At 36.0% G+C, this 12,784-nt stretch overlaps 1 protein-coding gene across 2 annotated transcripts in view; it reads left to right on the top strand.

The window, feature by feature from the left end:
* atad2b (ATPase family AAA domain containing 2B) overlaps positions 1-12,784 on the top strand; it is a 93,167-nt gene that overhangs the window by 12,338 nt on the left and 68,045 nt on the right. For both annotated transcript variants that reach the window (XM_084432434.1, XM_084432433.1), the window contains exons 15-19: positions 799-889; positions 1,225-1,536; positions 2,662-2,806; positions 3,570-3,756; positions 6,048-6,233. In XM_084432434.1, the coding sequence (XP_084288560.1) occupies positions 799-889; positions 1,225-1,536; positions 2,662-2,806; positions 3,570-3,756; positions 6,048-6,233 (921 nt within the window). The remainder of the gene's footprint in view (positions 1-798; positions 890-1,224; positions 1,537-2,661; positions 2,807-3,569; positions 3,757-6,047; positions 6,234-12,784) is intronic.

Raw genomic sequence — 12,784 nt, 5'->3', positions numbered from 1 at the left:
AACCAGAAAACATTCAAAGACACAACGATGATCAGTATAATAGAGTATTATTATTGTAATAAATATTATAATATTATTTTGTATAGGGTCCAAAAGTGTGAAATACATTGAAAATCTGGTATTTACATTTTTATTTATTTATTTATTTAAAGCATATAATTTGTAGTGGAAAAAAATACATTCAATTGTAAACATACAAAATATATTTTCACTAATGGTCTCAGACATCATATATACATTTGTTGTATATTATTTAATCTATTTATTATTTAATCTATTAATTTAAAACATAATTTGTAATAAATGTGGAATCAATTGTGAAAAAAATCTGTATTTTCATTTTTATTTATATATAAATGTACACACTTATTTTATAACTATTATTTTATTTTACTTTTTCAATCAGAACTGTTTATTTGTCACATAATCAGTAGAGTAGGGAAAATAAACACACTGGGAATAGATCAGTTTTTAAAGACCATATATAAAGCTAGAAAACGCCACAACTTAATATAATTGTCTATAATTGTCAAACATAGTTACACCCCGGCATAGTTCATGACTGTGCGTCAAGTACGCCTGAGCTTTGTAGCTGAAGTTGTAATATCAGGTCAGGTCTGTGCTCCTCTGATTTCTGGATGTGTATATTGTTTGTCTTCACAGCAGGGTGCTGGCTAATCAAACGTTAGCTCTTATGTTTTCTCCAGCCCCTTTGTTAAGAGTTTATGATCAAAACAGTTTGGCCGTGCTTTGTTTCATCTGTAAACTGTCTGTGTTTGTGTTTATGCTCGCCGACAGGCCCGAAAGCACATTCTAGAAATCCACACCAGGGACTGGAGCCCCAAGCTAGCCGAACCCTTCATAAATGAGCTAGCTGAGAAATGTGTCGGTAAGATGGATGTAAAAGGCATGATTTTCTGAATAAAGAGTGTCTTAAAGTGTATTCTTAGATATTGGCATGTTTGTGTGACTTAATTCTTTTGCACTTTTCTCCAATATAAAATTACATTTTCTCTATGAGTTGAATGGAACACATCATTAATAATTCTACTGTTAGCAAGGCTATAATGAAAACATAGTAATGCCTTTTTAATATTAATATACCTATTTATTTTTGTGTAATTATGCAACTGTTAGCTTGTAAATATTTAAAGCTAGCTATTCGTCCGTATTTCTACATAGTGACAATCGTGTGTCCAACTCTGCTGTCTCCCCGTGTCTCAGGTTACTGTGGGGCCGACATCAAAGCACTTTGCACGGAGGCTGCGCTAGCGGCTCTGCGGCGGCGCTATCCTCAGATCTACGCCACCAGCCAGCGCTATCAGCTGGACGTGGGCTCCATCGTTTTGGGGGCGCAGGACTTTGGTTGTGCCCTTCGTTCTATAGTACCTGCGGGCCAAAGGGCTGTGGCTCCGCCCGGCCAGGCCCTTTCCTGCGTATTGAAGCCCCTGCTGGAGCCCACGCTGGCTCAAATGCTTTCCTGCCTGATGCGAGTCTTCCCCCACGCAGAGCTCCTGCACAGGGAACACACACACGGTACGCCCTCCACTTCCTGCTGATGGGTTTTATTTTGTTCGCTTAGTTATTTCTTTTATACATCACAGGTACAAAAATTGCTTTCATTTGTTTTTTTTTTCTTTGCCCTTCTTTTCTCATTTAGGTGTTTCGTCATCCATGTAAATCAAATTTTTTTTTTAGCTTTTATAATTACCACCTCATATTTCTGCTGGGAATAGAATTTTCCCAGTGTTTTTAATGACTGCCCTCTTTGTAGTAAAAAGTCATGTGACTCCAATCCCTCCATTTTAGTCTTGAGTTTTTGCTTTGCTGTAGTTAAACTGCTTATTTGAAGTGAAACTTTGTATGAAATGTTAGAGATGATTGATAAATTGCTTGATGCATTACATTTTAGAGATGATTGATAACGGGTGAGAAGTTAAATGAACAAATGAAACATGAAATCAAAATTGACCCCCTTTTTTTAGGTTGATGAATAATATAAATATTTTATAAATGGTTAATTTTTCAAATAGAGCAATCTTTTTCCTCTAGAACAGTGGGCTTCACTATTTTTTTTCATGAGAGCCACACTGATAGGACAAAGTCAGTAGTAGGAGAGCCAATTTTACCGTAAACAAGTATCAAAAGTTACATCCAGTCATAAACACCATGTCTGCTTATCAATCTGTCATCCCTGAACATACAAATACAAAAGGGCGGGGAAAAAAAAACATTCTTTATGATTTACCAGTCAAATTTGTTACTGAGACAAGATGATTTCCCTTAATGACAAAAAAAGCAGGATTTCTAGAATATATTCATCCCAGAATATATTGAATGACCTTAAGATATTTTTGTCTACATTAGCCCATCATGTATCTAACCATTCCGATTGACGAATCTGAATGTATTGTAGTTTGTATGAACGCTAAACACGTGATCGGGTTGATGTGCGTGTCACAAGCTTAAAATCAGAATACGTTTTTTGATATGCCGCACACAGCACAAATACAGAGTCCCGCTGTTTGCGCTTAACCATCTCCTACATTGGTTCTTTGTTTTAAACAGCAGACTTAAAGGGGTGGTGAAACACCTTTTTTCGGGCCGTAAAGCACTGTGATCGAAATGGCAGCATTTAAAGTTTCTTGCCTGTGATTTCAGACATGGACAATCATCTGTTGGTGGAGGACTCGTACAGCGAGGACGAGGAATGTCTTGGTGCTCCTTCCATTTATGAAACTCAGTCCGGATCGCCGAAGAAAGCAGCCTCCTGCACCACCCATAAACCCTTTCTCCACTTTACCACGTGAGTTACATAAATTCATACGAAACTCAGTTGTCATCCTCAGCACCCTTTTGATTAATCAGCACGCTATGAGACCCTTCATTTATTATGATTATGCATAATTAACAATATTGTCATGGACAATGACTACCATATAGCTGTTATCTTTTAGATTTAGAATGTTAGATATTATGATTTTTATTGGAATGTAAGAAGTTTAATTGTATTTTTAATTTATTAATTTTAAAAATAAACAACAAACAAAATGTGTTGAATTGAAAAGTCCCAAAACCTGAGAGCTTTATTTGATAGTCAAGCGCTGTGTTTTGCTGCCATCTGTTGGAATGCTGTAGAACTGACAGTCAGCACTGAGATGTCTTTTTGTTCCTCAGCAGACCTACTTCAATCTCGTTTGCATTGATTTGTTCTTCATGGTTCAGTGGCTGCGTTTTATGGCATTAGCTTGAGATCATCAATACTTGCAGCTCCTCGCACTTAAATGAGATGTTGGCAAGTGGTTCATCTCAATATATTAATATACAGTATAGATGTCAAATGCATGAAAATTTGTCATCCCTGAAGAGCTGCCAACTTTATCAATTACATTTATTTCTCTTCATTACATTATTGGAGTCTTAGTCAGTCATCATAGCTTGATTCCGCTTGTCAGCAACTCTTCCTAAATTCAGAATCTGAGGTTGTGTCTCGATAGATAGATAGATAGCTAGATAGTAATACGGATGGATGGATAATGACCTTTTTCTTTTTTCTTTTCTTTTTTCAGTTCTGCCTACCGGCAGCCCACCTCTTACCGGCCACGGCTGCTGCTGACGGGGCCCCAGGGCGCGGGGCAGAGCACACACCTGGCCCCTGCTGTGCTACACCACCTGGAGAAGTTCACTGTGCACCGTCTTGACCTTCCCACGCTATACTCCGTCAGTGCCAAAACCCCAGAGGAGTCCTGTGCTCAGGCAAGCTGAGACACACAATCACTTCTGAATATTTCACACAGCCTGTGTGTGGGGCTGTAGGCTTGTAGAATTAACAGTGTTGTGGCTAAGATGTGTGATCATGGTCGTCATCCGCCTTATTCTTAATGTTAGAGCAGTTCAGCCATTTGTAGCATGAATGTGCGAGGCTTCGTTTCCAGTGCTTTGTGTCATCCGCTTCCAGCTATTTTTCCTGTACCAAAAACAGTCCGTTATGCTGCTCGATGTTGCAGACTGCTATTTCTTATCATATTATTTTAATTTATTATATAATCATTGACACACTGGTTTGTAGCACAAATAGTTTAACCTTTTTTATTCTATACTTTATTCTTCTAGTTATTTACATAGCAGCTAATGAATCAGAGATCTTGCTCATTCACAAAAAATAGCTTGTGCATTGCAAAAAATAAGGTAGATAGTTTGGAAACACTTTATAACATTTATTGATAAGTCAGTAACTAATTAACAAAGATTGGATTTGCATTACAGAGATATATATATATATATATATATATATATATATATATATATATATATATATATATATATATATATATACATGTATATGTGTGTGTATATATATGTATATATATGTGTCAGGGCTCCAGACTAACTTTTTTCACCTCCGTCCTGGAACCGTCCTGAAAAACGATTTGAACCGTCCTAAAGTGAATGTCAACCGTCCCAAACTAAACATGTTGTTTCTGTACTTAGTTATTATCATCTATAGTTGTTAGTTGTTAGTCACATAATAAAAACACCATTAAAATGTTTATGATATATAGTATTATATTTATTTAGCTCCATTCAAAGTAATTATCTGTAAGTAAAAAACAGATTTAATAAAAAATAACCAGCTTTTTTGTATTCATGCAGAATTTTTTTTTTTTTTTTTTTTTTTTTTTTACATATACGAAAATTAAGATAAAAATACATACAGCTCAAAACGTTTTGGAGTTGGTTGGATTAAAAAATAACAAATAAATACTGGTGACAACATATCTCAAAAATATCATCATTCTTTATTCTTTCAAGCAGCAGACATATTTATTTGTATGAATTAAATATAATGAATTATTATTAAAGCTATTAACGAGCAGTGAATGCTTTTCTCTTTTTCTTTTGTTGCTTGATCAATACACAGACCGCATTAGGTTTATTACCCACTGTCACTTTAAGACATCGGATCATGTCCAGTAACGTGCGCTGATGCACATCCGATACACTCAAAACTGTTTAAGACATAACCAACATAGTTTACGTGAATACTCTCCAAAACGGACTTTTCCACATAATGTTGTGTGTATTTGTCCATTCAGACACGAAAGAGAGCTCAATTCAGTACTCACGCGCTGTATAGCTATGTGCAATGTGCATGGCTGCACGCTTCGGGTCGGGTGTGTGCGCACAGAAAACCGTACTGAATACAGCTCTTTTTTTGCGTCGTCACTCTTATTCAGATCTATATGTCTGCTCTACTCATTCTCCCAGGCGTTTACATTTTTTAACGTTTTATGAGACATGCAGCGCATGTCAACCTGTGTGCCGCTGGGTAGATCAGCACGTTACAGTACAAATGTGCGCATCTACCACAAACGCAGGACATCAGTTCTGACTGGATCGCTTCCCAAATCACTATCAAACATTTTTGTCTAGTTTTTATTCGTTGACGAAAATGTCAATAGATTTTCGTCATGGTTTTTGTCATTCAAAACTAGTTTTTATTTAGTTATCGTCTCGTTTTTGTCTGTGAAAATAAGCCATGTGATAGATGTACCGCGAAACAAGTCTCCGGGTGAGTAGCCGGCCAGTGATAGTAACTATAGTAACAGCATGAGAAGACGCGCTCCGTTGTAGTCAGCGCTTGGTCGGTTAATTTTGACATTTTCTAAGTAAGTTACCCTAATAGGCTAGTAATAAATGAACACACAAACAAAAATGTCTTTCGTCCTGTAGGCGTCCTAGAGAATATTTCTGTTCGTCCTAAACACATTTTCTATCGTCCCCAGGACGATAGGACGCCGTTAGTCTCGAGCCCTGATATGTGTATATATATATATATATATATATATATATATGTATGTATGTATGTATGTATGTATGTATGTATGTATGTATGTATGTATGTATGTATGTATATATGTATATAATGCAGTACTAAAATGAAAAGGTCAGTAAAAAGGTTGGCAGTACATACAAGATATAAAAATCAGAAATTTTTATTGTTGTGCCCTGCATAGTAGTTATATTAGGTTTGTGTGTGTTTGTAGGTGTTTCGTGAGGCTCGGCGGTGTTTACCCAGCATCATCTACATGCCTCACATCAGTGACTGGTGGGAAGCCATCAGTGAGACGGTCAAGAGCAGTTTCCTCACACTGCTGCAGGACGTGCCCTCATTCACGCCGCTCCTCATCCTCGCCACAGCAGAGACTGTCTACCAGCAGCTCCCTGACGAGGTGACCAATCTGTCCCCTGTCTCCCCTGAACATACCTCAAACCATAAATATACATTGTTGCATAACAGTTTGTGCTAGAGACATGAAAGTGTCTGGCTTGTTGTGGAGAGAAGTACTATTACCTAATAAATATATATATATATATATATATATATATATATATATATATATATATATATATATATATATATATATATATGTATATGTGTATATATATATATATATATATATATATGTATATATGTGTATATATATATATATATATATATATATATATATATATATATATATATATATATATATATATATATATATATATTAGGGATGTCCTGATACCACTTTTTCACTTCCGATACGATACCGATATCAATCCGATTTTTTTTTTTTATTCTTGAACTAATACTACTAATAATAAAATATATTGAAGCACTTTGCTCAATTAGCCACATAAAAACATCTCACTCAAATGGAGAACAAATACTTCTCCACAGTATACAGCACAACAACAGTTGATTATGAAAGACTGCCACCCTTTATTCAAAAGACCTTGAGATATGTTTGGTAATTGTACCTGAATGAATTTCAAATTAATTTGCTATATTTCAAATTAATATATTTGTTTCCTTTTTAATTTAATTTTAATTAACTTCAACATTATTCTCATCTGAATTATAAATAACTTATTTCTGTATAAAATAATACTACCATTAAAAACACATTTGATTTTCTTTTTTAATCAATGTAGAATGTGTAACTTCAAAATAAACAGATTAGTGCTCTGTTTGAGGACAATAAATGAAAACCAATGCAATATGATGAATGTCCAAAAGATGAGATAATTTTTGCTTTTAAACAGCGTGTGTGTGTGTCTGTGTGTGTGTGTGTGTGATTTTTGGTTGGGTGACAGTTGTAGGTTACAGTTTGACAAGAGTTTACAGTTTGACAAAAGCACAATGTTGTGTTTTACACAAATATAAGTAGGCTAAACACTTTGCAGTTTTAATGATGTCCTGTATGAACAAAATGACGGAGTATGTTTCCACTGTTTGATCACGCCCGTCCCCTCTATCTGACACACACACACACACACATTCCAGCATTGCAATCGTGACATCGCAGCCTGTTCATTTTGCTGCGTTCACACCAAACGCGAATAGAGCGTCAAATTCGCGTCTATCGCGTCTAGTTCGATGCTTGAACAGTTTGAATACATTCGCGCGTATAATGATAAAGCGAGCGTTTGAAGCGAAATAGACGCGCGTTCAGAGCTAAGGCGGGGCTACAGATTAGGTGTCCCTAAAGAACCCGCATATGTCTATGCGCGTATCTAACAGTAGTTCCGCATTACATTAATTAATGTGCACGCGAGTTTTATTTATTTTTATACCGTGTATTCTCCATGTAAATCAAATCCGTACGTTCAATACGAATACACGTACCGTTCCACCCCTAATAGGTATCGGATTTTTTTTTTCTCCCCTCCGATATCCGATCTAGCGTTCTGGGCCAGTATCGGCACGATACCAATGCCGTGGATCGGATCGGGACATCCCTTATACATATATATATATATATATATATATATAGATATAGATATAGATATAGATATATAGATATATAGATATAGATATAGATAGATAGATAGATAGATAGATAGATAGATAGATAGATAGATAGAGGTTTAATGAACAAATTGTGTCTTTGTCTTCAAATTAATTAAATTACAATTAAACGTTTCGCAAGGATAAAAAATAAATCTGCTAATGCTGTAAACTATATAGGGTTGCTATATACCCGCACATTACTATAACATTAAAGGTTAACAACAGAGCCTAGACTTTTAGCCTAAATTCAGATGCTATTTATTTTTAGATATAATAATCAACACTCAACACATTGTATGAAAACATGTAAACTGCACATAAGGCAGTTTTTGCATTAACTAATTTTGACAGTTTTTACTCTTATTTATTTTTTGAAATATAAAAATGTACACAGTTGCTGTCATTTTCATGACAGATATTTTAAACATACATTAAGTAATCAAGATATCATTAACAGGTTAAGTAAAATATAATATTTAGGCTAATATAGTGCATTTATTTAGTGCAAGAGAACCAACAAGCTCTCGACACTGAATGACTTGCCTGAGGTAAATATAATGCTATGTGACAAACCTCTACATGCTTTGTAAGTAGGAAACCCTGCAAAATCGCCAGTGTATCAAATACTTGTTCTCCCCACTGTATATATATCTATATCTATATCTATATATATATATATATATGTGTGTGTGTGTGTGTGTGTGTGTGTGTGTGTGTGTGTGTGTGTGTATTTATATATGAGATATATATACATTATCTTTTCCCTCACAGTTTCTTTTACACTCTTTGTCCGCCTGTTCTCCTTTTGCTTCAAGGTCTGACCTGTACCCATCATTCCCTTTCTTTTCTTTTCTAGTCCTTTTCTAAGCACACCAGGGGCATTAAAATCAATTCTCAAAGACATGGCAGGAAGAGCATGTGAGAGAAGTCTTTAAAATGAAAGGAGCAGCGAGAGAGTGGAAGGCAGAGATAAGTAATGCAGTCTGAAGTCACATAACAAAAAAAAAAATATATATATTCTCCCTTAATTATGCTGACGGGGAGTCACTCTGGCAGCGCTGCGGTTTCACCTCACAATCCAGCATCAAGAGCCTCCAGCGGCTCATGCTGTGCGCCCCATGCATCCCAGGGTGCGTCGCTGGGTGACTGGTGATTGGCTGGTGGCGAAGCCCTTGATCATAGCCCCTGCTGAAATGACTGATGCCCACCAGGAGGGCACGAGCGTATTTAGAACTTAAGCATTAATGTTATTGACAGGCTCGTCTCTCTCTCACTCTATCCCTGCAAGGTGTGTTCATTAAAGCCAGGCTCGTTCCTCTGAGGAACGACACATGTTTAATTGATAGTACACAAGGGTGGGTTGCTTATTTCACCCTCTCTGTGGCACTGGGTTTTTGTCACACTTGTTTTTGTTTCCTCATTTGCTTTGGAAATTTGACTCAACTTTCAGTGTTGAAGGACCCTTTGAAGACCCCTGTGGTGTCTTCACTTTGATATTCTACCTATATATGACAGTGTTTTGATTTAGAATCTGCAGTCGGTGCATATAATTCTATTCGCGGTTATTTGTATAGTGCTTTTTACAATACATGTTGTTTCAAAACAGCTCTACTGAAAAAAATATTTTAAAAAAGTGAATCAAAGAATCAAATAATGTGCAGAGAATATATAGATAAATATAGTCATTCTTGGGTGGATTTGCTGAAAAGTGAAATTAAATGTTAAAAATTGTGTAAAAATGTATCATCTTTTATTGGAAAATTAAGCATTATATGAAACTTTAATAACTGCCTTAATCTTTTAAACTGAGAAGTTGGTGATTTAAACAACATTTTATAAAAATCACCTGTCAAGTTTATAATCTATATTACCTCAGCGACTACAGGGACTCATCTCAAGATCATTTGACAAAAATTACGGAAAAAAAAGTCCGTCAAAACCAACACGCTGAACAATGTTCACTAACCTGTCAAAGTTTTTCCATTTGGATTTGCGTTTATTCTCTTTATCATGCAGTGTGAAGTATTTCACTCAGGTCCCTGATCATTCCAATTCAATTTCAGCGAGTGAAGAACAAATTTATACTCTCATGCATTATGTATTACATGTGTTATCGTCTCTGATAACGCTCAGGCTGCCATTTTCTCCCTTTTCTTGGAAAGCGATGGCGCATTGAAAACATCCAGTTGTGTGGGTTTTCCAGGTAATGCGTGTACTCGCTGGACCTCTGCTTCTCGTAAATACTGCCGTGTATTGTGCATGGTATTTTTTGACAGACATCAATGTTGTGATATTCAAATGATGTAGATTTCAAAGCATTCAGAGAAAGGATTGATTGCCCATGAGTGTGTTATGTCTATGTTTTTTAGATCTAATATTCCAGCCGACAGCCAGCCTAAGTTTTTGACGGATGTGATAACGTAAGGGGTGGACTTGATTTTTGGGTAGTTATAAAACTTGTTGGAGATGTTCAAAATATTTTTTGCGTAGGTTATTATACTCATGTTACGGAATTACGTTTATATTGTGGCTTAAATAAATTGCGTTACTCAGACACTGACATGTTTGACTTGTCAAAAATGTTATATTCAGCTGTCGCAAATTCGTTGACTTTTGAAAATCAAGTTAATTTTCTTTTACCTGGAAAAGGACTGGTTGTGATGCACTATTATTTTTATTGTTTCTTATAACAAAAATCTTACTTTTAAAACCATTTTATATATATATATATATATATATATATATATACACACACACACACACACACACACACACACACACACACACACACACACACACACACACACACACACACACACACACACACACACACACACATATATATCTCTATCTGTGTGTGTGTGTATATATATATATATGTGTATATATATATATATATATATGTATGTATGTATAATATATATATATATATATGTATATGTGTGTGTATGTTTTTTTCTGTTCTTAGCTGACAGGAATGTCACATAAATCATCTTTCTTTCATATTCAGATGCTCAGTTTGAACTTCTGCAGATCATGATGTACATTACTGTATAATGTTGGGAAGCCAAAATTAACTTGTAACATTAAAAAAGATTGATATTTTTATAATTACGTTTTATTTTTTTAATTCATTTAGACAAAATAGTATAATTTTAATATTGGCCAATTGTACTTATCGGCCATAAAAATAAGAATTATTACTGGCTCATTAATAACTTAATTATCAGCCAAATATGATATTTTATATATGATATGTAATATTGTGCATTCTTAGTTCCATCTTTTTAAAAGAACCTTCCTTTTTGGCTGAATGTTAACTAATAATAGCTCAACAGCAATTCAGGCTTCTCTTGCACATCCTGGTCAAAAAGCCTCTTTAAAGTGTATCCAGCAATGTCTCCGGAGGACAGTATTTTCCTTCACAATCTTGCTCTGGCTCAATTGTGGTATAGAACACACTCTTGTCATGATCCAGTCCATTCCTGATGGACACAATCAAGTCCCGTCCTTGTACAGCCTGTTTCAATCAAAAATGCCATAGTATAGAAGTGAAATGGGTTACGAATGTTGTTTTATGTTGACGTCAACCTCAAGTTTTGACAGCCACGGAAGATCTGAAGTGGCTTTGAATGGTGAAGTGGGCAAATTCTGAGGATCGACTGTTTGAATCCACAAAGCTTGTTCCCGCTTTGAAACGTATCCCAAGGCCCCTTTGGTGGAATCGTACCATCCTCGCTCTGAATCGTACCACCCTTACCTTGGTGTGAGAGTCGTTTCTTCATCCGGGCAGGGGGTCCGGTGCTAAATCCGCGATCAATACTGCAGCTTCACAGTAACACCACAAGAGATCTACGGTCAGATTCTCTTTTAGAGTAAACCATCCCGGCCTCTCCCGCTCATGAGCACTGGAATCCCTAGTGCCTCTGAAATTTGGAGATGGAAGGTTTGTGTGTGGAATTCAGAAAGGAGCTCTGTAAAGCATCAGGAAATGTTTGGCCTTCACTGATTTCAGCGGGTAGTTATGTGAAGTACTCGGTAGTCATGCTTTAGAATAAGATGGTAATGCATTTTCCTGTATGGAAAGTGACTTTTAAAGTAACCCATTGGGGGAAAACACAGGTGCTTAAGAAACGTTTTGCATGTACTTAAGTGTTAAAAGTATGAGTAAATGGCGTAAATAATGGTAGAGGAATATGTTTAATGTTTTTTACGTGAACACTTTTGCGTGGATGTGTGACTTCTGGAATCTGATGGATATATCCATGGCTACCTGTGATCGCGTATCAAAAAGGATCAGACTGAATAGCGCCCTACCAGATCGAACCCGACAATGCTAAGTCTAAATTATTACAAGTTTAGTGTATGTGTATTGACTTGGGGATTGACAAATAACAAGGTTTTGAACACAATTTTTTTAACGGTATAACTCAATGATATTTTGTTTAGGGGAGGGAAGGTGGTTGAAAGTCTCTTCATATCCAATTATGTGCTTATTATATCATATTATGTGCTTTGAGACATGAGTTAGTTTAACGCCGTCTCCCGTCACACCTTTGTTTGCTCTCTTCTGTACTCGTTCATGTGTTTTGAAGGAGTGGCGGCTTTGGAGACAGTCTGAAGGGAGGGTGGGATCTTAGCTTTCAAAGCTAAATCGCTATTGCTAGTCTCTCTGAAAATTGCCTACCCTACCTTTTAAAGTGTATTTTTTATTTTATTTTTGTGGTGGAGGAAAACCAAGGAGTCTTTAAAGCATCTCTTTTGTTGACAGCTGGTTTTCAAGTGCTTCTCGTTACAAGTTTGGCAAGATGATTGACGTGTGTTGTGTTCCCAAATGCACATTAATAATTGACCCAAACTCGCAGAACATGCGGAGTTCATGTGATGCAGCATTTACTGTGAACGAGCTTTTGTGATGTGATAATGTTGTTTGATTGTTGATCCAAG

This window comes from Rutilus rutilus (assembly GCF_951802725.1).
Source record: "Rutilus rutilus genome assembly, chromosome: 15".
Lineage (NCBI taxonomy): Eukaryota > Metazoa > Chordata > Actinopteri > Cypriniformes > Leuciscidae > Rutilus > Rutilus rutilus.
This window is presented reverse-complemented; position numbering and strand designations above follow the sequence as displayed.